Source organism: Peromyscus maniculatus, chromosome 6 (genome assembly GCF_049852395.1).
Source record: "Peromyscus maniculatus bairdii isolate BWxNUB_F1_BW_parent chromosome 6, HU_Pman_BW_mat_3.1, whole genome shotgun sequence".
In the NCBI taxonomy this organism is placed as follows: Eukaryota; Metazoa; Chordata; class Mammalia; order Rodentia; family Cricetidae; genus Peromyscus; species Peromyscus maniculatus.
Genome location: NC_134857.1, coordinates 57,373,717 through 57,399,596, shown reverse-complemented (window position 1 = coordinate 57,399,596; position 25,880 = coordinate 57,373,717). Strand labels below are relative to the sequence as shown.

The following is a 25,880-nucleotide window of genomic DNA, read 5'->3' as shown; positions in this document are numbered from 1 at the left end:
AAGGAAAGAAAAGAAAAAAGAGAAAGAAAGAGAGAGGAAGGAAGGAAGGAAGGAAGGAAGGAAGGAAGGAAGGAAGGAAGGAAGGAAGGAAGGAAGGAAGGAAAAAACAATGAAACAAAGACAGATAGAAAGAAAGAGAGAGGAAGGAAAATTGAGGTTGCACTTCTATAAAGTATTAGATATAAAAGAACAGGGACAAAGAAAATTGAGAATTAAAGTTATTTCTAAACACACACACACAGAGACAAATAGTGTGTGTGTGTGTGTGTGTGTGTGTGTGTGTGTATGTGTGTGTGTGTAAGAAGAATTGGTATGTAAAATAGCCTGACAATTAGGAGTGAAAAGGAAAGTGTAAGTTATAATATCTAAAGACTGACCTATGTAATAGTAAGAGAATCAAGTGTGCTGAGACTAATTAAAAGCCAGGCCAGGTTCTCTCAACTATAAGGAGAGGTTATCTGGTGGTCTGAATAGTCTGTACAATCACTGTTTTATACAATTTAAAGAGTTGTGAATGGAAAAGTTGACACTAGTATGATGACTCATAACAGTGCATTAGTGATGGCACATGAGATGTCCTAAGATTTGCACAAATTATTATGGACACTGAATGAAGCAGCAGCATGCATTCATCCCAGAGTGTGTTGTAGACAGCCATAGGTAGACAGGGAAGAAATGGAAAGGTGTTGGAACAAAGAAGCCAGGGGCTGACATCTTAATTAAATAGGTACACACAAGCACTTAGGTAGACAGCTTCTGCACACTGTTCTTGTAGCTTGTCAGTAGTCGCTGAACAGACATTGGTTTGAGCATCTTTGCCTTATCTCACTTTTGTGCTTTTCCACCAAGCGGTTCACCAGGGCCTGAGAATTCTCTCCATTGGCTAAGAATGAGTAGAATTGGGAGAGTTGTACTCACTGCTGACTATTTATGAGTCATTGCACTCTCTGTTCCTTAAAGCTACAAACTCCATACATCACTTCAGAGAATAAAGATGAGGGACCACTGTGTTTCATTATGCACTAATGATTCCTTCCTAGCACATGTGTTTTGTAAACTTTTTTTTTGTTTTTTGTTTTGTTTTGTTTTGTTTTGAGACAGGGTTTCTCTGTGTAGTTTTGGTGCCTGTTCTGGATCTCACTCTGTAGACCAGGCTGGCCTTGAACTCACAGAGTTCTGCCTGGGTCTACTTCCTGAGTGCTGGTATTAAAGGCATGCACCACCACTTCCCAGCAAATTAATGGTATTAATTGAGCAAAATAATTTTACTCAAATCCTTTAATTGTAAAGAACTTCCAAATAATAAACAGCAGACAGCTGGACTGATATAACCTCTCAAGCAAGTAGTTGGCTAAACCCAGTCTTTACATCTAGACAAACCTCTCTATATACATACACTAATTGTACAGAAATAATAAAACATACGACTCAATTTATACTGTCTTCAATAAGTTTTCTTACTCAAAGTATATTTCATTAAAAAAATAGAAACAATGATTTTCTTCAGCTCTTGAAAACACACCACCCATTTTCTTAATCAATGTGTTTTCAATGTGGAGTTGAAATAGTCCCATTTTCTGCATGTGGACCTTCTATCACAATGTGTCTCAGGGATCTTCTTGCTTAGAGTTCCTCAGAGTTTATATTTGTATTCAACAGTTTGGCAAAGTCATATTCTGTTGTACACAATAAAAATGTTAGCCTTTGGAAATTTTACTAAAGATGAGGCACAAAATTTGGTGCATGAATATGTATTTAAATCTTACTTGTGATAGATAATAAATGGATCAAGATTTAGTCTTTTATGTGCCATCTTTTAGTCACAATCTAGGAAGTCCAACTCTACAGCAGTACTAACCATAATGTGGTCTGTGCACTGCGGTCTTTTAGACCACTATCAGTAAGTAAACTAAAACTAGCCTATAGTTTAAAAATAGCTGTGTGGTGGTATTGTGTTCCCCAAAATATTGTGTACTCTAATAAATTTATCTGGGGTCAGAGAACAGACAGCCACTAGATACAAAGGCTAGAAAATGGTGGCACTCACACCTTTAATCATAGCATTCCAGAGATAGAAATCCCTCTGGATCTCTGTGAGTTCAAGGCCACATTGGAAATAGCCAAGCATGGTGACACACGCCTTTAATCCCAGAAAGCCAGCCTTTAATCCTAGGGAGTGGTGGTAGAAAGCAGAAAGATATATAAGGCGTGAGGACCAGAAACTAGAAGCATTTGGCTGGTTAAGCATTTGGCTGGTTAAGCTTTCAGGCTTTGGAGCAAGACAGTTCAGCAGAGATTCATTCTGGATAAGGACTCAGAGGCTTCCAGTCCGAGGAAACAGGACCAGCTGAGGAAATGGCAAGGTGAGATAGCTGTGGCTTGTTCTGTCTCTCTGATCTACCAGCATTGACCCCAATAACTGGCCTCGGGTTTGATTTTATTAATAAGAACTTTTAAGATTCCTGCTACACAGCTGTTTAGTGCCTCCTGAATTCTTGAATAGATCAGGCTTGAGTGTATGTTATTGGATTATCTGGAGGATTTCATTTGCACCGACTACTTACTAACCAAAAGCAAACAAACAAAATTAGATTGAGCTCCTGTGTCACAAATTCTCTCTTAATAATATATGTGTGCTATATTCACATATGTGTATAACCAGTGTGATAACAATTTGATTCCACTCTGTCAATAAAATAATAAAGTCATACTTGGAAAATCATGTGATAGGATACAAACTTTTTTTGGCTGCGTGATTTGTTCAATTTCTGATAAATAAATAATATAAAATAAACATTTAAAATTGCATCAAAATATATAGTTCTATGTTATAATGATATCTCTTACAGCCTTTTAGAAATATGTGTATATAAAACTCTGTGTACATATATATATATATGTATATATATATATATGTATATATATACACACATATATATATATTATCTACCTGAGCTATTTCTAAATTTCTAGTTATAATATTTTTTGGATATTGATTTGCACAATGATTACAACTAATATTTAAAATAAGCTATTAAGTAATTTAGAACCAAAGACATTTTATTTTCCCTTTTTTGCTGCTGTGGATGAAAACTCAAGGATTTGCTTTCATTAGGCAAGGGCTCTATCATTGAGCTATAACTAGGACTCTGAGGATAACATACTCATTTTTTAAAAATACTAACAGGAACTGAGATACAAATATTTTCCTCCATCTTCTAATTAGGATCCACTGCTTAGAACCCATAAAATATACCACCCACCTTCAAAAATGGAGTACAATGAATTTGACACATCCTATTAAAGACTTCATTTATGTCCATGTAAGCCAGAGCACTTTTGGATATACAATACAGGGGTTATTTTTACCTGAATTGAGGCTACACTAGAATACTACTTATTGTATGGTTTTGATTTTAGGACATCAAAAAACACAGAGAAAACACTACAGAAATTCTTATTTTCAACCTAATCCAAATACGTTTATGCATTTTATTGTCAGTGTAAAAATTAGGCTGAGGGCGGTGTGCAGGCAGAAGCCAGTGCTGGAAAGGGAAACCTGAACAATCTGTCTGCATGCTAATCATGCCCAGGTGTAACACACAGCAATACCCACATATTAGCTCTGAAATACTTTTCATAAGCCCTGATTACCTCTTTAGTGAAATGCATATAATAATGCCTTCCATCAGACAGAGTCATTGTGAGGATTAAACAAAATCATGTTTGTATTGTTCAAGTAATCAGTACTACTCACCTCTTATTTTCAGGTAGAATTTTCTCTGGGGATTGCACTTCATGAAATTACACTTGTCTACATATTTCACATAAACTTTGTTTTCACTTTCCATAACTGCACAGGTTTGACTGCATGTATTTAAGAGTTTCTGGGTAATCTGAAGTGTGGCAAATACATATTTCTCTCTGCCATTGGTTGCTCAGATTGAGCTTATTGGGACATTTCTCATTTACTGATCTAGATTTTGATAACATTGAATTCAAATTCTAGCAACTATATTTTAATTCAAGGATGAAAAATCAAAGATATTGAATGACTGAACTGTATCTAAATGCAAAATGTTTATCAAAATTTAAATTACTTATGAATATTTGATATGATGAATAATAGTGTGTTAGATATTAAATCCCTATAAAATATAGTGAGAAAACTGGAGACATTATAAGTAAGTGCAAATTGGATAGCATTTCAGTTCTCCTAGTGGTTTCAAGGGATTGAAATTCTGGGTTGGGGCAGAATCTTAAAGGGCTTAGATTCCAGGGATAGCAAATTTGTGGCTACTGTATAGGCTTGTGTTTCAAACAGTGAAACAGTGAGAGAATCCAAACTAACTCTCCAGGCCAAAGGTCTCAAGTAATGTCATATAACCAAAAGAAAGTCATTGGCAAAAGGTGTTGAACTGAAAACAAATACCAAAACCCCAGTGAGATATAGTAATTATGGCAATTATCAATAAATGTGAATTAGGTAGAAACTGGAGCTTCACATTCAATCAACTTTCTTAATAACTAGCAGGGACATTTGGAATTAAAAGACTCAGTTTAATTTTGCTTCTCAAACTATTGAAGGTATTTTTTCATAATGGAGTTGTAAGTTTATCTTACAAAGTGAACTTAGCAAGGTGGATAGCAAAGAAAAAATAATAATGAAAAACCTGTTACTTCATAACATACATACATTCTACTGTTCTATTCTTAAAATAATGGAAAGTTAAGTATAATCACAGTGCCCAAGAGAAGCAGTCAGTTACCTTCGAAATAGTGATATTCCTTTCAAATATATGGTATACCCTAGTCATCCTACAAGGAGAGAATACTAACCTCAAATGCACTGTGTACCCTAATTTTATTTGTGTTTTCATGAACACTCCAACTAACTGTCAATACATTCTTTGAATTAAAGAGAGCAATAAAAGAGTGATCCCTCATTATATGCTACACAGAATGATTTTCTGACTTTGAAAGGTAGACTCTTGGTTATATGTCAGTGTAGCTGTTTAAACACAGCCAAGATCTGAACTTCAGAGTTTCCTTCAACTCAAGTCTGACTTGGGCTATTCATTTACCTCATCAATCAGCACTGTAACATTATTTTAAAAACTAACAATGACATTATAAATATGGCATTATAAATATGGTATGAAATCTTAGATGTGAAATAGGTTCAAAGGTAAAATCTAGCCTTTTTAAACATTTCAAATGACCTCAATTGGATTTAATTTACCTTGGATGCTCATTGTATTTGAAGTAAAATATTTCTCATCATTATAAATCCATACAAGAAAAAAAGAACAAACTTTTAAGAAGAAGTAGTTAAATAATTTGAATGACTTGGAGTGTGAGCTGTGGCCTCCTTCCCCTCAAAGTTCTTTTTTCTTAGTATGGCATTGAGTAATGTGCATTTTATAGGTTTCTCTTTTCAGTGATTTTAGTTGTGAAATAAGATTCTCCATCTCAATATGTAGAATATCTGTATCTTCTTTCTATGCATTATTGGTGAGATGGGAGTATGAATTAAGCTGCTTGTCAGTCTATTGACTCATCTCCATTATTCAACCCATGTAATACCACTTAAGCATCCCACTTTGATCCAGCAGTGAACAGTGTCAGAGGCAGATGGTGCCTATCATTTGGATGAGATTTTTCCATCCTCACATATTGTCCAGCTAAAAGTGCCTGATGTGGAAGACAGGCTGCCTAGTTTTGAGAGCCTGCTACTGGCTGAAAAAAAAATATTCTGACATAACAGATTTATCTCCCCTAGATTATAAATCTATCTGCAGATATAATTATATACATTTCTATTTTTAAACCTGATTGCAGTTCACACAGAAATCTGTGCCACATAAAAATGCTAATGAAGAGCAACACTGCATCTGATTAACCTTTTTTTTTCTCTAGCATCAGGGATGGAACCCAGAGCTTCACACATGTGAAGCAAGCCCATTGCCACTCAGCCATAGGACAAGATTTCAAATAATTTCACATTTTTCCTAATACTTATTGCTTGACAATTGTTTTAGAAGACTTAAAGTTTATGTGATTTTAAGATGGAGTCTTACTATGTAGCCCTGCCTATCCTGGACTCATAATGTAGACCAGACATAGCCTTGACATTGCAACAGTCATCCTACCTCAGCCTCCTGCATGCAGAAAATACAGTAGCAAATTTTATTGTGTACAGGTTTATGGTGAAAAGATAATATAAAAATTACATGGAAGTAAATTTGTTTTATCAATTACAGGAAAAATATAAAAAAATGATCAGTTGCATAAAATCACATTTTCAATTATTTCAAAATATTATATTTGTAAAATTATATCAGTTAATAAGTGTATCCAATGTTACAGATTAAAGCACCAACTATAATGAAAATTGGGGCTGTAGATATAAAAATTTTTGAGCAGGGCCTTATAATGTTCCTCTGTTCTTATCATAAAGACCATATTTTTTCATCTTAAAATACGGTTGAAACTGAAAGCCTTGAGCTTATGGACATGGCATTTAGAGATGGCCCAGGGCAGGCACAATCCCTGTGGACACTCAGCCACATTTCCAGCAACTGAGTTGTGTTGTCCATGATGCACTCCCTTCAGCCCATTGTCTGTGCAGCAGTGAGGTGAGACTCACAATAGAACATCTTTTGCATGGCCCCATGCCAATCTGTCCTGCTACTTTTCTTCTAGCTTCATGGCAGTGCACTTCCCTGATCTAGGGAAAGATGCTTCATTCAAGGGAAATTCAGCTGCATGTCTTTAACATGCTTTATTATTCATATTCCTATAAGAGCAACGGCCACACATACACAGGCCTGTAATTTATAGCTCATGTGTGTCCTCCTCTTTCCTCTTCAAGACATTATTACCACAAAACCTGACACAATGGGAGTTTTCAATCAAGACCTATGCATTAACAATTAAACAAAACTCATTTAGGATGTGTATGAGTGATAATATAGAGTTTAATATTAGAGAAATTTATTTTAGATTACAATGAATAGATAAGGAAATGGGGTGCAACACACAATGGAATATTAAGTAGCTCTAACAATCCTGACAACCTGTTGTTTGTTAGAAAATAAATGTAACTTAATGTTATGTTTAGTGAAATAGTCCAAAGTGAGAAAGAAAGACAAATTACTACAAATTTCTCTTATGCAGAAAAAAAATAAAACTAAAATCTGATGTCATAGCACTGTAGATCAACTGGGAAGTACTAGAGGATAAGGGTTTTGAGTAGATAGGCGAGAAAAAAGGCTGATCAGTAGGTACCGAGTTAAAATTAGCAAGGTAGCAAGACATTCTGGGGAGCTGTTGAAAAGCACAGTGATTATAGCTAATTTTAAAATGGTAAAAGAGTTAGGATTGTTTTTCTCCACAAAAAAACCCTTATTTGAAATCATATATATCTTATCTGATACAAAAAATATGCAATGACTACATGTATTGAAATACTGTATTGTGCTGAAGAATATATACCATACCATTTTATGTTTTATGTACCTTTTAAAAAGAATTTATATTAAAATATGGTTTAATTTCACCTGAAAGCTCCCAGACTTCCCATCAGGAAACTCCTATTGTCATCCTTTTGAGTTTTCACTAGGAAATAATTTTTACAAATACGACTGAAACAGAAGTTTGTGTGTCTGTCAGTGTTATATAACATGCTGCTTTGTGCATGTGCATTTCCATAAGAGAACAGTAGCTATTGTAATTATTTTGCATATTAAGCTTTAGAGATAAATGAACAGTGTAGCTGATGGTGCAGCTGTACTATAGCTTAGCAAGCTCTGGGAAAGATTGACTGCATTATTAAAGTGTTGAAAAGTCCATAATAATTTCCTAAAATTATTCAACAAATATTTAAAAATAAATCAACAATCTGAAACTAATTCTTCTGGGCAATGACTTAACAGCCTCTTTAGGTAAGACCAGTGAATTTTAGATTTCAGGCATTGTCATTTGAATTCTTATTAGGTGACTATATCTTAATTTCAGCATGGAAAATCCATTGAAAAAATAATCACAAAGCATATAAAAATTAAAATTTCAATACTGAACAGTTTTGGAATATCTACAGATTTAAATATTTAATAAAATTAATGCTAAAAATTTGCTGATTTATGCTTCCTTTCCTTCCTGAAAAATTCAGTTGATGTTTGTAACCTGATAGAGTTTTTAATACACTTTAAAAATGAAAATGGGGATTGTTTGACTAAAATGATTAATTGTCAAAAACATACCCTCATAAAATATTTAATAGTGATAGTTCAGGCCGGGCGGTGGTGGTACATACCTTTAATCCCAACACTCGGGAGGCAGAGGCAGGCAGATCTCTGTGAGTTTGAGGCCAGCCTGGTCTCCAAAGCGAGTTCCAGGAAAAGCACAAAGCTACACAGAGAAAGCTTGTCTCAAAAAAACAAACAAACAAAAATAGTGATAATTCAAAATACATTATGTGCCAAGGACAAAAAAATTGTTTAATTTAATATATAAAGTGTGGAGTGGACATGAGGAGACATGGTGAAACAAGCCATTATTTCTTAAAAAATAAACAACAATAAACTTTTATTTCTTAGCAATAAATTTCTGTATTTTCATTATACAAATACAATAAACTTTACAAAACCTGTAATTTAAGTCATATATGGTAAGGAATTGTATGGCATTTTAAATATCAAGTATTTTTATGCTTAATAATATCTGTTTCAATACTTTTTTAAATCACTTAACATCTCTACCATTAAAAAAAATCTAGGGAAAAATTCAAGTAACTTTGAATGCACTAATTATTCTGCTCACAGTGATTAACTCAGCTTGGCTATCAACAGCTCCTTGAAGAGCCTTAATATGGTGTCTCTATAACCTTATTGTGCCTAATGCACAAGGGAACTGCACACCTCCATCAGGACACTGCTACCTGCTTTAAACCCCCACCCTCAGCCAAAGTCACCCTAGTGGGAGCTTCCAAACAGATGTTCAACAGAAACACAGAGGAAGAATGTTACAACAGTGTGCATTTTTAGAAATGTCAGAAGATCTCTTTACATCTAGCACTTCAAAGAACAGTTTCATAAACGTATTTCTTTTGAAATCTAGAGAGTAATCTCTGAAGGAATATTTAGAAGGCATTTATATTACTCTCCATAGGAAGTTCTTTGCATGATGTCACCGCACATGCAAAGGAACAAAAGCATAAACTCTTATCGCTCCACAGTTCTGCAAATTAAACCCTGTTTGAGCAGTGCCCCACTGAGACAGCACTCTGTGGGGGAGTCTCCTGCTTGTGTTTTCCAGACCCCATTGTAGTGTGGAACTCCAAGAGCTGCCCACTGGCTATACCTGGATGTAATGGGTCCACACAACCTAAGAGGGCTGCTGTTTAAATAAGTGTTTGGGGTACCTAATATGGAAAAGTAGTAATTGAATTAGAAACAGAACAAGAAGCAAAGGGAAACTGGAATTGTCACTAGGAGAGTTGGTGAGTTGGTTGCTCACTGTGGAGAAACGTGGGCTGTTCCTCCTTGCTGACTTATGTCACTCCTGCCTCATCCGGGTATTGTGCTGTGGATCTCCTATCCTTAGGTACACTCTGTATTCTGATAAAGTACTGATGTTGACTTCTCAAAGGAAATTAATTTTCAAAGGAGGAAGCTCCTTTGTGCAGGAATCTTAGAGATCCGTGTTAGGTGTGCTACAAAAGGCTGTGAGTTCTGGTTTGCTTCTCAGAACGCTTTAAATTGGCACTGAATGCAGGTAAAGAACCTTTGGGGGCATGTTCTAGATTAGTTAAGCATGATAATTCATGTGCCATTGTCTTACAGCTGGACCAGTAGCCGGTCAGAGTAGGACCCTGGTTTTTGTCAAGACTAGCAGCTGGATCCAAAGAAAGCTCTATCTGTAAGGCCTGGGGTTGACTGAATTAAAAACCTTGAAAGGCCACGTGGGTGGTAGATGAGATTGACAGTCCTTGATATCCAAGAGAATAAAAAGTAAGTAATCTGAAGAGTTTTAAACATTTTCCCCCAAACTTATTTCAATTTGAATATGAATCCATAAGTCTGAATGAGAAACATATTTGCTTGAAGATCATACCCTCCCTGACAAGAAGAAATCTTGTGTAGAGCTAATATGAATAAAGCAAGAGTCCTGCCAACCAGAGATACAAAACAAAGGGCAAAAATCAACCCAGGAGATGAAAGAATAACACAGTTCACTGAACGAATCCTCTCCAGTGCTCTCCCAAAGTCTGAAACCTAATGCAAACTGACGTTGCACCAAAATTGAATTTTTATTTAGAGCAAGCAAACGGCACCTTTTGAAGAATTTGATGGAAGATTCGAAGTGTATCAGTCCTTATCTACTACACTGCATTGATCCACACACCCTGTGTGGGGAACTGAACTGTTACTACCTTAATGTTGAAATGACTTTGAAAAATATCTTATCAATGTTTATTTTTTATTCATGAGGAAAAAATGATTCCAAATGATTTCTCCCCTACCACTTATATCCAAGAGAGGCATTCTCTAAAATCAGATAAGATAGATTTAATTTCACTACTCCAAAGAAAGGATGTTTTCACTCATCCAAACAGTACTTCAGATCCTATCATCATAAATTAATAGGCACTAGAGATTATATTTATCCCCTAAAACCTCAGTGATCAATTATTCTTGGAAATGTTTTGAGAAACAACAAAAGGAAAACACTGTTTAGTGTAATTACAAAGCAGGGATTAATGTTAAAATAGGGAAGAAATGAGATGTATCCCTCTTTAAAGTTAAACAAAACTGAGTGACTCACAGTGGATGAAGGCAATGAGCTTTTTGTTAAATTGTTTTAACTATTGCTCCTTGTCCGTGTTTATGTGCAGCAGCATTTGAGCTTGTCATGAATACACACCTCATCACACACTAAAGGAAGAACAGGCGAAAGTGGCCACCTACGTCTCCCAGACTAGGCCTGGGTATTCAAATGCTTAGCCAAACCCCAATACAGATAAGAAGAAGGTGTTTATGTAGGTGACTGACATCATCCAGTATGGTCTGCATGTCCCCAAACTCATGCGCCCAAACAGAGACAAAATTCTGTCTCAAGATTTTAATATTGAAACCTAGACTGAGTTTTCTACCTGTCCTAAAATTCATCCTCAAGACTCCAACTTTCAGGTTGGTTTGAGTTTCTAGCCTGATGTACTGGCCAGCAGCACTTAGACAGAAAGTTCCTCTCTCACCTAAATATTCTACTGTCGGTCCAACTGTCACTGGACTTCACACCTTAGTCCACAATTCTGAGTCAATGTTTTAAAATACATGTATGTGTAGATAAACAGAGATAGGGGAGGAGGAGAGGGAGGTATGTGAGGGAGAGGGATTAAGGAAGGGGATGAGGGAAGGGAAGATGAGGAAAGGAGAGGAGGAGGAAGTGAAAGAAGGGAAGAGGAAGAGAGACAGGGAGATACAAAGAAAGAGAGATGCAAACACAGAGACAGACACAGAGTGATAGATGTCCCTAATGAAACATTTTCATCTTATGTAACACTCCACTATCTTCCCATGAACTTACTTAACAGTTGGAAACTTGAAGCCATGGAGTCCAGTACCATATGTACACACAGTACTAACTAACCATACTTTCTATGCTTGAACATAGAAAAAATACTTCATGTAATAAATAATTATTTAATTCAATTTAATATTATGTGCTCCCCATTTTATTACTATATATGTTTGCTTTTCATCTGTGGGCATTGGTTTTATCTGTGAATGGTGTCTTCATATATCAATATACAGCAGCACTACCAGCCTCTAATGGGCTGGGTGAAGATATAAAATCAAGTTCTAAATCACAATCTTAAATGTCTTCTTTAGTCACATGGCCTTGTCAACTTTAAATATGGGAATTAGGAAATAATTTTGTCTGAAAGTATGTTCATTATATTTTAAATAATCACATTTTGAGTGTTTAGCATAAGTTTATAAATTTGTGTGGGAGAAGACAGGCAAAATAAGTTTAGTATCCAAAATACATATATTCTAAAAATTATCCTCAGTTTTCTTTTACTTTGTTAAAGAAATGATGTCCTAAAAAACTGGAGATGTTCTAAATTACATAGACTGAGAAAGTTATTAAATGTTGTGTTTACTGTTGAAATTTCATCCCTATCAATTTCTTTATAACACAAGTATTAACACTGTAAAATATATTATTTTCCCTTTGTGAAATCACAGACAGCATCACGAATTTAGAATTTTCTTCCCTCACAAGTTTCACAGAGTTATACACTTCATTGTCCTTCTACAACATAATTTTACTTTATAAGTTTTTCTCATAAAACTGTAAAGGAACTTTTCAGATACTTGCCTGAAATCCAAGGAGCTTTTCACTGGGTTTAATGTGCCTCTGAAATTCACATTCTGTGGGTTGTATCACTTTGATTCCATCTTCATAAAAAACGTAGAACATGTTCCCAATTCCAAGACCTTAGAAATAAAACACATTTTAAAATTCAAAATAGAATTATCAGAAACCTTTACAACAAAACCTGAGCACCTATCATGTCCCTAGCAATGCTACATTGAAGATGTTACATAATGCTAATAAAACAAAGTACAGGGATGTCTCTGCAGGAGACAACACAGGCATTTACCTGGTCTTCCTGACCTGCAGTGAGGTGGATCCCTGTGTATAAATCAGTGCATGTCTCCAAACAAGCAAAAATGGAGTTGTGAGCTCTTTGATACAGAGATTGGAATGGAATACTTCCCTATTTATTGTGGATATTAGTTAAGGGGTAAAAGTCACTGATGGAGAATAAATTCCATTGTAATATTTATCATAATTCCCCAAAAAAGAAAGAAATTTCACTCATTTGGGAGGTCACTGTGTATAAAGACTTTTAGAAATGAAAAAGACCAAATGTACAAGATTTTGGAGAATGTATACTGTCAAACATCCTACACCCAGATCTTAAGTATCAGTGTTTTTTTTTTAAGTTCATATTTTTGAAAGTCTCTTTCTTCAGTCTGAAATAAACTAATTTTTTACAAGAATCTGTAAATTTTTAACTAAGTATTTTAACTGTTGCCTGAAGGCATTACATATAAAATTTCCCTCTCTTTCATAAATACACGCCAAGAGGCACAGGAAGGTCAAAGGATGCCACTTGATAGGTGGATGAGGTTTGCTGAAATCTAAGCCCTAAAGCTCTTACCACAACTTAAGAAACACTTGTCCTTGCAGAGTGCTAACCTACCTGGATCTCCCACATCCTCATACACACCTATTTGAAAGTGTACACACCTGTAAAGATTGTCATTTGTCCTGAGAAATTACATACATGCAGTATGGGACCCCCATATTGATGAGCACCTGTTTTGAAAGTATACACTTCTGTCAGGAAGCATCAATATCCTCATTTACACCTGTCCATGGGGATTATACATCTGTCTAGGGATACTATGTACTCATGTATAACTGTCCTGGCAACATACAAACCTGACTTGCAGCTCTTACATATTCATGTCTGCATGCCTGGGAGTCTATAAATCTGTCTGGGCACCCATGTGTACATTCTTATCTATTCTGAGAGAGTAAACACCAGTTCTGGGTACCTACAAGCTTATCCACACCTGTCCTAGAAGCTTACACACCTGCTACAGGCCCCCAATACTCATGTAGTCTATTCTGTATGGATTCAGCCTCTGCTTATATTCAGTATACTCAGCTCTAACCCCATGGATCTTCCTTTTCTAAACTGGGTGATCAGTTTATTTTTCCAATTATATTGTTTACTTCTAATTTATTCAGCCAACTTATATTTTACACAGTGCATGATCTTAGAAGGATGGGGGATGATACTTAAATCTTGATAAGTTGAAAAGTCAATTGTTGGTTAAAATGCTTAACTTCTCAAAATACCCATAAGGTCTAAAGTAATTCATTTAAATTTTAACAACAAAAATTGACTAAGAATTTTCATGTTTTTCCATTGAGATCACTGCCAGTCTGCCAAGTTCACTATCAGGCTTTGTAGCCATAGAGGAACAAAATAAATTTCCTCATTTATACAAATATTTGCCTATGGAATTTAAAACATATTTATTCTTGTAAATCTGCTTCTACTAAATGTAAAGTCACACATTTTGATGTATAGAATCATCTCTCTTTTATTTTCATAATTGAAAGAGAAATATATTGAAAGATTAATTCTGACTTTATGGTTTTTATACATAGTATGTTTTTCTTATAGCACATAGATTTACATCATGCAGTAACTCATATAGCTTGAAATGACTATAGATTAGTTCAACAATGATCTGTTAATTATATTACCAAAGAATACCTCATTAAAAGAAGATATTCCTGAACAGTAGCAGATATGACAAGACCTACATGCAAGCCATAAAAAATTCCATAAGAAAGAATTCACTCATTGTCAGCTTTAAGCGCTCTCTCTCTCTCTCTCTCTCTCTATATATATATATATATATATATATATATATATATATACACATATGTATATGTATATATATGTGCGTGTGTGTGTGTGTGTACCTGTGTGTAATATAAATTTCATGTACATATAACAAGGCTTAAAAAGATTACTACTTTTTACTTGTATTAGTAAAGCCTACACGTAAACACTAGCAGGATTTATATATGCTATACATTAGTAACCATCAATTTAATATTATTGGTTCCTGTATATTGCTGTTGAAACTTAACAACCAAACATAAACAAGTCACACTGTGGTGTCTGTCTGAATTGTGCAGAAACCTCTAATGTACTTCATGTTTCTTACTATGCTCTCTCAATTTTGAGTGAGTAGCCGTCTACCTTGAGCTGTTCCTGATGACTTCCATGATGAATTATAACACATGTGGAACGGACAATTAGTTATCATCCAGATATCTGCTGATTTTCTTGAACTATTTTCATCCCTCACCTCTCTTTATACTTCCATTATGTTGTTTGTTTGTTTGGATTTTTTTATCCTGTTTTTTACATAACATGCTCAGTGGGATTCCATTCTGAGTTACTGAACTGATTCAATTTTTGAGTTGAAGTGTCCTTTAAAACACATAATTTATCCAAATCACACATGTAAGCCTGCAACTGTATTTCTTACCTTTAAAATATGAATTCACACCAGTAATTTTATAAACCATAAAACATATCCCAGTACACCAGTCACAAGTAAAATATAAATAAATATATTTGTCTGAGATTTACTCTGTTTTCTTCATTTTAATTTTCTTCAGTAGAAAAATATTCCCTAGGTGTTTATGAAATCATCGTGAAAACACTCACTTTTGGGTACAGAATTATAATTGTGAGATCATTGCCCATATTGGATTTAGAGGTAAGAAGTATAAGGCACAGCTATTATGATTATAAATGATATTGAGGGGTACAGAATTAAAAGAATGATTGGCAGACAATAAGATTTTAAGAAGCAGTAAATGTTGAGAATTTAATGATGCTATATCTCATGGAAAGGTTGAATTCAGGTAAGAAGTCAGTTCATCACTGTATTCATTTTTCCTCAAACCTAATTGGGTTCTCTGTTCTGTGTTAAACTTCTGTCTTCTCTACTATATCCAATTTTATATCTTCTTTCCCAAGAATTCACGAACCTACTAAAATTTTAATTTGATTTTCTAGTAGAACATTTCTCATACTTTGTCCCCACAGATTTCCCCAAGAGCTTTCTGTTCATATTCATGTGTAGTAAAATGCCATTCACATTTTCTAGCTCAATCATCTGCAAAGACAGTGTGTTGTTCTTGAAGGCTACCAGATGTGGTGTCATTTGCATCTTGAACAATCAATTCATAAACAGGTAAGTAAGCCAGTACGTGCTGTTAAGCCCATCACAAAAAAATTGGAAAAAAATGGAGAAAATTCAAGTCTACTAATTACTTTTGAAAACATAATATTTAAAACAGTGCTGTATTATTTAGGTAACATTTTGACTTCCTTTTATAACTAGGACTGAACCCGGGGCATTTTTCATTCTAAGTACCTGCTCCAAAGCAAAGCTCTCCCTGACCTCATAAGTAACTCAAACAAGTTAACCTCTACATACTCAATGTTTTTTCAAGTTCTAATACATACATTCATATTAGAAATAATATTTGTAAACAATATATACTGCTGTAAAGGCAGAGGGGTCCTGATTTTCAGAATAAGGAATAAATAGTCCTATTGTTTTTAATTACACTGAATTTTATTGGGTGTCCAATGTTATAACACATTACAAACACCCTGAAATTCAGTGAAAGCTTCTGCCATGCAAGTTCTAATATCTCTCTCTCTCTCTTTTTTTAAATTTCCTATACGTTGATGGAGACAAACACATGTATCATGTCTTTCCCAAATCAATTGTTAGTCTAGCTGTTAATCTATAAATTAGTTCATGCTTATCTTAACTCCTTTGTATTCTGTTTTCTTTCTATACAGAGTGTATAGAAGGCACAGAAATAATTATATGCCCTCTGACGAGTAGATGTATTTCTGATCTATACTGAACATTTAATACAATATTAATGTACTGAAGGACTCTGGTTGCAGTGTGTACTCGTATCTAACCCCTGGGGACAGGACACCAATAGAGTGATTTTATACCCTGTTAACTATGATATTTATTTTAAACAATACATACATTATGAAATTTGTTCCAATACAACTTGAGTCATTTCTGGATATTGGGTGCATATTTAAACCAATATAAAAAAGAGTCTTGTAATAATACTTTTTTTGGATTAAACTGTCAAATGGCCTTAGTATATATAATATCAGTAGCAACTTAAAGTTCTATGATGATTTGCTAATCAAAGGTATATCAGTGGATTTAAAAAGTTACAAAATATTTACTTAATTAATACTATCTTTCCACTTTTCAGTGGCTATTAATATATATTTGCATGCATATATATTATATATGCAAAACTTTCAGTATACATTCACATGTTAAATACAAAATCTCATTTTTAGCTAAAACTTTAATATGGACAGTTCTAGCCTTGACTAGGATATTTTCTTTTGCGTTTTCATATGTTACCATTATTTGTATCATGGTTTTGCAGCTAAATATGTCTTCAGACACTGGAAACATTCATATTAATTCATGAAAATAATGTCTTTCTGTTATGCTTACTAAAGTAACATTTGCTTATATACAAAGCCCTGGGTTCAGTCCCAAAAATAACAGAAAATATATCTTGCTTGTTGTTTCATTTTTTTGCTGTAAAGATTTTTGGGGATGATGGCATCCTGACTTTTACAGACACTAATAGTACAGAAGTATGTACCATCTTACAACCAATGCATCAGCCAGAATTATTTACATTACTGTCCCTTTCAGTATCTGTCTGAGATGAGCCAGTGGGCAAATAATTATGATACTAATATTACATAATGACTGTGAATTGATTATTATAAATTAATAATTCTAACATTTATAAAAGTTAAAATATATGGACTTTTTCATGTACTTTAGGTTGATTTCCATACCACAGACTTGAAGAGGGAGTAATCAGCACGTGGGGACGAGTGTTATGAAAAGTTAAGCGATAAAACAATCCATTTAATTTGTCCAACATTCAACTACCAGAACCAGGTCTGTGATCTCTGATCTCCTGCTCAGCAGAAGTTATACTCTCCATTGCAATGATAAATTAAAATAAATATTTTAATGGTCAGAGAAATAGGTTTTGCTCTTAAGAGGATATATGGTATAAAGAAACACTAATAGACATGTCAATGCAGGTTTCGGCATAAATGAGCTATGTGCATTGGAAGGTGAAATATTCAAGTGGAGTTAAAAGGTGATGTGGCCACACTAGAACTGCTTCAGTAATAAGTTACTAGAGAAGATCATGAAGGAGGATTGGAGAGCTTAAGGTAGAAAGTCAGAATGCCTTCTCTTTGGCAAGAGAAGTGAGAAGGCCATTTTCCTCAGTCTTTTTGACTAGAGAAGAGGACAACAAAAATCGTGTTCCTGAGTTATATTGTATAACTTTTTTTCAATGCTGTCTACTACTAAAAAGCCAAGAGCAGCCTTACTGAGTATTAGTAAGAGCTATAATTATTTTAGAAATAAATATGAAGACTGATACAAAGTGTCAGTGAAACTATTTGAATTATGCTTCAACTTAGTAACTAATTTTTCTGAAAAATACAATCATTTCATAAGACAGTTGTATAATTATTCTTATACTATGGAAAGTATGGTAATTTCAATTGCTTTTACAGTTTTAACCTCTTTTAAACTTTGAAAACCACTTAAAATATTTTTTTTTTTTGGTTTTTCGAGACAGGGTTTCTCTGTGTAGCTTTGTGCCTTTCCTGGATCTTGCTCTGTAGACCAGGCTGGCCTTGAACTCACAAAGATCTGCCTGCTTCTACCTACCTGAGTGCTGGGATTAAAGGCGTGCACCACCACCTCCCGGCCACTTAAAAATATTATAATGGAAGTTTCTGACTATTTTAATGAATCAAAGTGACCTGTAGTGAAGTAGTAATGCTATGTTTTACATTCACTTAGGTGTGTGTGTGTGTGTGTGTGTGTGTGTGTTCTTGCATGTGTGTGTGTGTGTGTGTGTGTGTGTGTGTGTGTGTGTGTGTGTGTGTGTGCTTGCTTGTGTGTATGGCAAAGCATGCACAAGGAGGCAAGAGGATAATCTGTAGAAGTTGGTACCAGGCTTTGCTGACTCCCCATGTGAGGCCTTACCTTTTCAGAGGAGGAAATAAAGGGTGGGTTGAGGGAAAGGCTGGTGAGGGAGTGGGAGGAGGGAAAAGAGGGGTATCTGTGGTTGCTATGTAAAATGAATAAACAATTTCTTAATAAAGAAAAAAAAAGAAATTGGTTCTCTCCTTTTACCCCATGTGTCCCAGGATCAAATTCATGTTTTCAGATTTGGTTTCAAGGGCCTTTACCCACTGAGCTATTTGCTGTCCTATTCAAGTGATAAATATTTCAATAGCACCAGGTTTATAGTAGAAAATTGGAGTACAATAAAAAAAAATCTTGAGTCAAAGTGAAAATAAGCCAAATATTGAAACAAATGAGTCTGCAAATATAGTAAAATCAAGCCAAGAAGTCACAACAATATAAAATATAATTTAATTCGGTACCTTCTTCTCTCCATAATATGTTAGCTACTGCAGCATGTCAAAGAAAGAAAGAGAAGAGAAATACAAGTCAGGAGAAGTTAGTTGACTAGTGATAAGAATACCTGCTATCGAGGTCAAACTCTAGAAAAGAAAGCGTCTGTGTGTTTTGAGGTGTACTTGAAAGGCCTCCAAGCTCAGCAAGTGGTGAAAGCATGAATGGGTGCACAGTTTTGACATAGCCTAGTTATTGGAGCACAGACTTTGTAACAGACTAAGACCATTTTTACATCCCTAACAGAGGATAGCTCAGTTGGTTTTTTTTATTACACATTTAGAGCAAATATTGGTAGTTAAAACTATGGAATCAGTTGACAATTTAAAGTCACCAATAAAAAAGTTATAATTTTCCCTGTTTTTACAATATGTAATATTCTCCCACAATGGGAACTACCTGTAATGAAGAATCATTCTAGAAAATAAGGGATCCTGAACATAGTTTGCACTTATTTTTATGTAGTACATTCATTCATTGGTCCAAACCAGACATGCTGATAATATATGTAAAAGTACTTTGCTGATTTCAGGACACACTGAAAATCTGTGAAGATAGGTTTATTAAATATTAAATAGAGACTAAACCAATAGACATTTAAAAATTAGAACAGCAGTAATGTAAAATGCCATTTAACTTTTTAAAATTTGAAGTTAAGAGTCTTTACAACTTTGTGAAAAAAAATACAATATAAATTAAAAGAATTGTTAAATAATAGAAATTGCTTACATATATAATTATTCTCTGGGTGTTGACACTTATTTTTCTTAAAGTAAGTCAACATAAGTGTGGAGCCCAAACTACACATTTCTGTCTTGTTTGTTTTAGTGAATCAGTGTCTCACATTATAGCCTTGACTGGCCTGAAACTGATCAGGTAGCCCAGGCTGGTCACAAATGCTCTGCAGTCTTCCTGCCTTGGATACTTGCATGTTAGTATTACAAGTATAAGTCACATTGTTTAGCTAAAAATTTCTACAAGAAATGGGAGTTATGTCAAGTCACAAGCATTCAATAAGAATACACATAAAGTGAGTCTATCAGGGCAGTTATATAGGAAGATACAAAATGCATAATGATAGATTCATATTCTTCTTCTGCAAGGACTAGAAGACACACTATAAGACCATGTTCATGCCTGAACAGTATAGCATATTGGTGGCTCCCTTTTATACAAAAATGTGGGCACATCAAGTACTGTGTTTATTAAATGTACATTTGTTTTCTAAGACTGGGACAATGAATGTGATATAGATAGAAACTGTTCAGATATTACAGAACTTTAAAATGCATGTAGCAGGAATTAGAAGTCAGCCACTTAGTACCCACGCCCTGTGATTAATACCACAATGTGTATAAAAACAAAAAATAAACCACTTTGACTCTAATTACTCAGGTCAAATAATCAAGACATCTTCCTTTCACATCTTTTCATTGCTTTTTGTTGACATTCATATGAAATATACATAAGTAGATAACAATGCTTGTGATCCATTCATGACTATGTAATACTGAAATAAAAATTTACAGCATGCTTATTCAATTACATTAGCATATCTAACCTGGCCTTCAGATGGTACATTTTTGTAAGTTTCAGATATGAATTTCTACCATTTAAAATGTATTTTGTTTTTTTCCCATTTGTCAGTCTAAACCTATTGCATGGATTAGAGGCTAGCACAAAGTGATGGAGCATCTCAAACCCATTAGTCATAAAGACATGTAAAGTGTGTATATCTTTGCTGTGGTATCTACCTTTTATTTAGCTAATTCCATTAATACATACTCCTCCAATTGCTGCGTGGATTTTTAAAGATCGCTTTAATTTTATTTTTAAGTTATAATTGCATCGTTTTCCTTTCCGTTTTCTCCCTCCACCCCTTCTATATACTTGTTCTTGCTCTTTTTCAAATTCATAGCATCTTTTTCATTTGTTATCCGTGTGTATGATAAGTCAGAGATTGTATAACTAATTGGTTTGCTCTTCTCTGAGGAACTTTTTCTGCCAAGGGATTTGCTGTATGTTTTCAGCAGCAGCACCAATAACTGCTTGTGGAATTCCTCCTTGAGTTGCTTCAGGGAGATGATTACTGCTATCTGACTTTGCACAAACACCTGTGAACAAAATTTACTGAATGTTTAAATATAAATTACAGTACATGAACAAACTTGAAAGTTAGTGATCTGAAAACATGTTTCCAAATAGTATAAACAAATATCATACTAATATGCCCGCATTAATCCTATAATTATGCAATCATTTATTTATTTATTTGGAAATTTATTGGATACTTATATATTAGAATGGTTTTATTTAGCCATATGTACATATGGATAATATATGGATACACACATTCAAACATGGGAAACATGTCCTCCAAATCTTTGTAAAAATATTTAAATGTTTTTATTTATATGTGTGTGTGTGTGTGTGTGTGTGTGTGTGTGTGTGTGTGTGTGTGTGTGTGATGTAAATTCAAGTATGTATTGGCCAAATGGAGACATCAGAACCTTAAGAACTGGAGTTAGACATGATTGTGTTCTGCCTGATATGGGAATTGAAAGAGCAGCAGATGGTCTTACCATCGAAGCCACCACTCCTGCATGTATGGTCTCCCAGGATGTACCTTTTTTTTTTTTTTATACCAACTCTCATACTCAATGCTATGTCTTCCTGAATCTCCTACCAGAGTTCTTCACCTAGCATATTCTTAGTGAGTGATTTCTTTGTTTCATTTTAATATAATCTTATTATATTACCTATAGATACCCTGTCTGTAAATGAGAGATTTTAGATTAAGAAAAATATTCACATAACCTGATGAAAGACTTAAATTATTCGGTAACATGACATAACAGTTATCATTTCTCATCCATTGAACAATAAGGTTTTTAAAATTGTAGTCCTCACAGTTCAATACTTGGTTAGTAAATAAGATTGTTTCAGAAGATATTAAACACATTCAATTGAAAATGCAGATTAATAAGACAGATACCAGCCCTGGTAACTTAATACTCTATTATTAATTCTTTTACTAATTTGCTGTACTTTATATATTATGAGCCCATGATTCTCTTTTACTGAGACAGGGTTTCTTCATGTAGTTTTGGTGCTTGTCTTGGATCTTGCTTTGTAGACCAGGCTGGCTTCCAACTCACAGAGATCCACCCAGCTCTGCCTCCCAAGTGCTGGGATTAAAGCTGTGCACCACCACTGTCTGGTGAGCCTGTGCGTCTCTTTAAAGTGATGGTTCTCATACTGATATTCTCTATGAGGAAGTGCATTTGCAGAGTTTGAATATTATAAAAGCAACAGTAGAAAGACAGTTAATGACATAACATTGCACTGTAGTGCATAACAGCTATTTCCCTTGTCCATGCCTGCATATGCTTTCTGGGTTTCACCTCAGCATGTCTGTTCCTTGCCTTTTTCCTTGTCTGAAAGCCTACAGTTTTTGCCACTGCAAGACATTTTTTTTATAAAGTGCATTTGTGTGAGCATAACATTTAAGCTAAATGTCTTATTGTCTGCTTTCCTTCTAGATTTAAGAAAACGACTTAACATTTACATTAGCAAGTAAATGTAAAAAGACAAGCTTAAGATAAAAATTTAATGTATCTAAAAATCTGTATGGTTAGCATTATAGAATGTGAAATTTCTTTGAATGTACATATGGGAAATGAAATGAGCTGTTTTTAAATGCTATTTTTAGGCTAGAAACTATATTAGCTATGTCAAGTTCACTGCCTGCCATATGCTTGATTCAAAGACCCATTTAAAGGAAACTAATTTTCTTTTTACCCTGAATGAAGGCAATTCCCCAGTTGCTAGAGTCACAACCTGTGTTTTATAATAGCAGACTAGGCCACGGTGTCCAGTGTCTTTATTAGGAGGTGATCATAAAGTGGCCAGGAAATGATAGCCCCAGGTTTAAAGTGATGAGATGGGACAATCCAATTATTGGGTTGGGGGGTTGTAATAGGCAGGCACAAAGAAACTATTCCAGAAAATGGAGAATAAAAAGAAAAGACACCTTAAGATTATACAACAGATGGTTCTGTGAGGTATAAGGTGGACCCTGGAAAAGAAGAGTCTGTGCAAGCCAAGAGAGGTGTCCATGAGAGAGTGTAAGTCATCGACTGTCTAATATAGGCTTTCAAACACTGAATAAGAGTCCATCACTGACCACTGTATAATGTCAGCTTAGTGTTCACAGAAATTTAAAAATAAAAAATAATTCAAGCAAGAGAGAAAATCTACTACTGGCAATTAAGTGCCTGTGATAAATCCCAAATGAGGTGAGAGTTGTTTGCTTTGTGAAAGTATTAAAAACCACATGATACATAGCATCACCTCCAAGTAAGCATACAAAATACAGAGGTGATATCATGGTTGTTTCCAAAAGTGATTAACTTACTGGTTTAGAAAAAAATGTACTAAGTAGCATTGGTATGGCTGGGCAGGTCCTGGATGGCAGCCTCTTAATGAATTGTGTGGCATTAATGTGGTTGAGAGAGTTGAAGCCAGCAGTCTACCAAAGTATTATGGGGCATCAGCAGGCATGGAAGTCTCCTAGACAACATCCTATCATGAACCACTCTCACCTGGAAGGCTGAAATGGGCTGTGGAGTTAGATTTTAAACAGGCTCACTGAGAATGCTGATAACTTTATTTTTTTTCCTGTTAAGAGATTTACTATTCATTTTACATACTTACCACAGATTCCCCTGTCCTCCCTCCTCCCACCCCCCAGCATCCCCCCCAACCTACCCCTCATTCCCACCTCTTCCAAGTCAAGGTGTCCCATGGGGAGTCCACAGAGCCTGGTACATTCAGCTGAGGCAGGTCCAAGCCCCTCCTCCCTGCATCAAGGCTGCACAAAGTGTTTCACCATAGGCACTAGGCTCCAAAAAACCAGCTCATGTACTAGGGACAGGTCCCAGTCCCACTGCTTGGGGGTGAGACATCCGATCAATGTTGGTGTCTTGATGCTAGATGATGGCAAGTGGTCTGAATTCCTCACTGTCCCTCTGGTCAGGGCTATACAAGTGTTCTCCCATTCTGGTAAGGAGCTTCCTCTAGAATGAATTTTCTGAAGCTCTCAGGCATAGGTCATAATGCCCCTATAGCCTGCCTTAAAATCATTTTCTTTTTCCAACCTACACAACTGAGACTTTCCCTGCCTCTGTGTTGCAAGTGACTCTAGGCTAAGTAAGATAGAAGACATTAGGTAAATAAGTGTTCAGCAAGTAACCTTGGACCTACCTATTCTTAGTACAAGAAAACAAAATTTAACAATACTTTTTAGCTAACACCCACCAATCCCTACCACTAGCACCCAAGCTCCTCAAACATGGAAATTCTGAGTTCACTATTGTCTGGAAGTATGAATGAACTTTCATAATCCATCACTCAACTAATTGCTTAATGGCATGCAATAAATGCTAACATTAGCATTGTATTGGTGATTGACTATAGATAAACTGGGAGAAATGGTGTCTTCTAATTTGATTATGTACCATGTCATCATGTGACAGAAGCCAAGTGACTTCATCTTTTGTTCTTCCACTCTAGAAAATACACCACAGTAGTAATCAGAGAAGTAACATAAAATGATTATAAAATATCTTCAGTACTTGGTATGTAAACAGTTGTTAGAAGTTACTGTCTATGAAGACATATATATCACAGAAAAAAAACTAAAGATGATCAAACTAATAAAAAACCTCAAAAGTGGAACACTGTAGAAAAGTATATTGCAATCCAACAATATATATCACAGAAAAAAAAAAACTAAAGATGATCAAACTAATAAAAAACCTCAAAAGTGGAACACTGTAGAAAAGTATATTGCAATCCAACAATGTGTCCATGTCTATTTCTTATCAGCCAAGAGATAAAATTATCAGAAAAAAAACAGAAGACCAACTGGGTATTTATTAGGATATATGCTAATTAGTAAAAATAGAAAATCTCTGTTTTCTAAAACTGTTGCATGTACTATATGATTCATAAAAGACATTTTTTTTCTAGTTTTAAACAGGGTTTATATATGTAGCCCCGACTGTCCTGAAATTCGCTCTGCAGACCAGGCTGGTCTCAAACTCAAAAACTCAGAAATCTGTCTCCTCTGCCTCCCAAGTGCTGGGATTATAGGCATGAGCCACCATTACCTGGCTATAAAACCCCATTCTTCATAATACTATTTATTATTAATCATGTATTTCAAGCACCATGTTACTTAATATACCTTTAACTGTATAATTAATATAGTTATATAATAATATAATTTTACATACAGACATAATTATATAAAAACTGTGTCAAAACAATATCTTCTTTAAAGGAAATGGACATCGTTAAAAGTGATTTATCAAGATAAGTACAGATTGTTGGATATTTCATTCAGGAAGTAACAAATTATAATTTCAAAACAAATAATTTAGTGATGCTTGGCCATTCTGGCAAATGCAATTTATACTTTAGTAAAATTAGCTTAACATTACACTTAAAAAATAGGACAGATATAGGGATACAAGGTCAACAAAACATGAGCAGAATAATCTCTGATGTAGGATAGAAATACAGCTTCTGGAATCATTAACAGATACAGATAATAACTAAAATACATGTGGTATCACACTGAGCAAACTGTGCTCATATGGAAGAAAAAAACCCATGTCT

At 34.8% G+C, this 25,880-nt stretch overlaps 1 protein-coding gene across 4 annotated transcripts in view; it reads right to left on the bottom strand.

Annotated features, from left to right (window-relative positions):
* Positions 1–25,880, bottom strand: part of Fstl5 (follistatin like 5) — a 596,430-nt gene that overhangs the window by 82,616 nt on the left and 487,934 nt on the right. For 2 of the 4 annotated variants that reach the window (XM_006972666.3, XM_006972668.4), the window contains exons 11-12: positions 19,166–19,192; positions 12,388–12,506 (exon numbers count right to left, since the gene is read on the bottom strand). In XM_006972666.3, the coding sequence (XP_006972728.1) occupies positions 12,388–12,506; positions 19,166–19,192 (146 nt within the window). The remainder of the gene's footprint in view (positions 1–12,387; positions 12,507–19,165; positions 19,193–25,880) is intronic. The other 2 variants (XM_015990071.3, XM_006972669.4) reach the window with 1 other exon arrangement.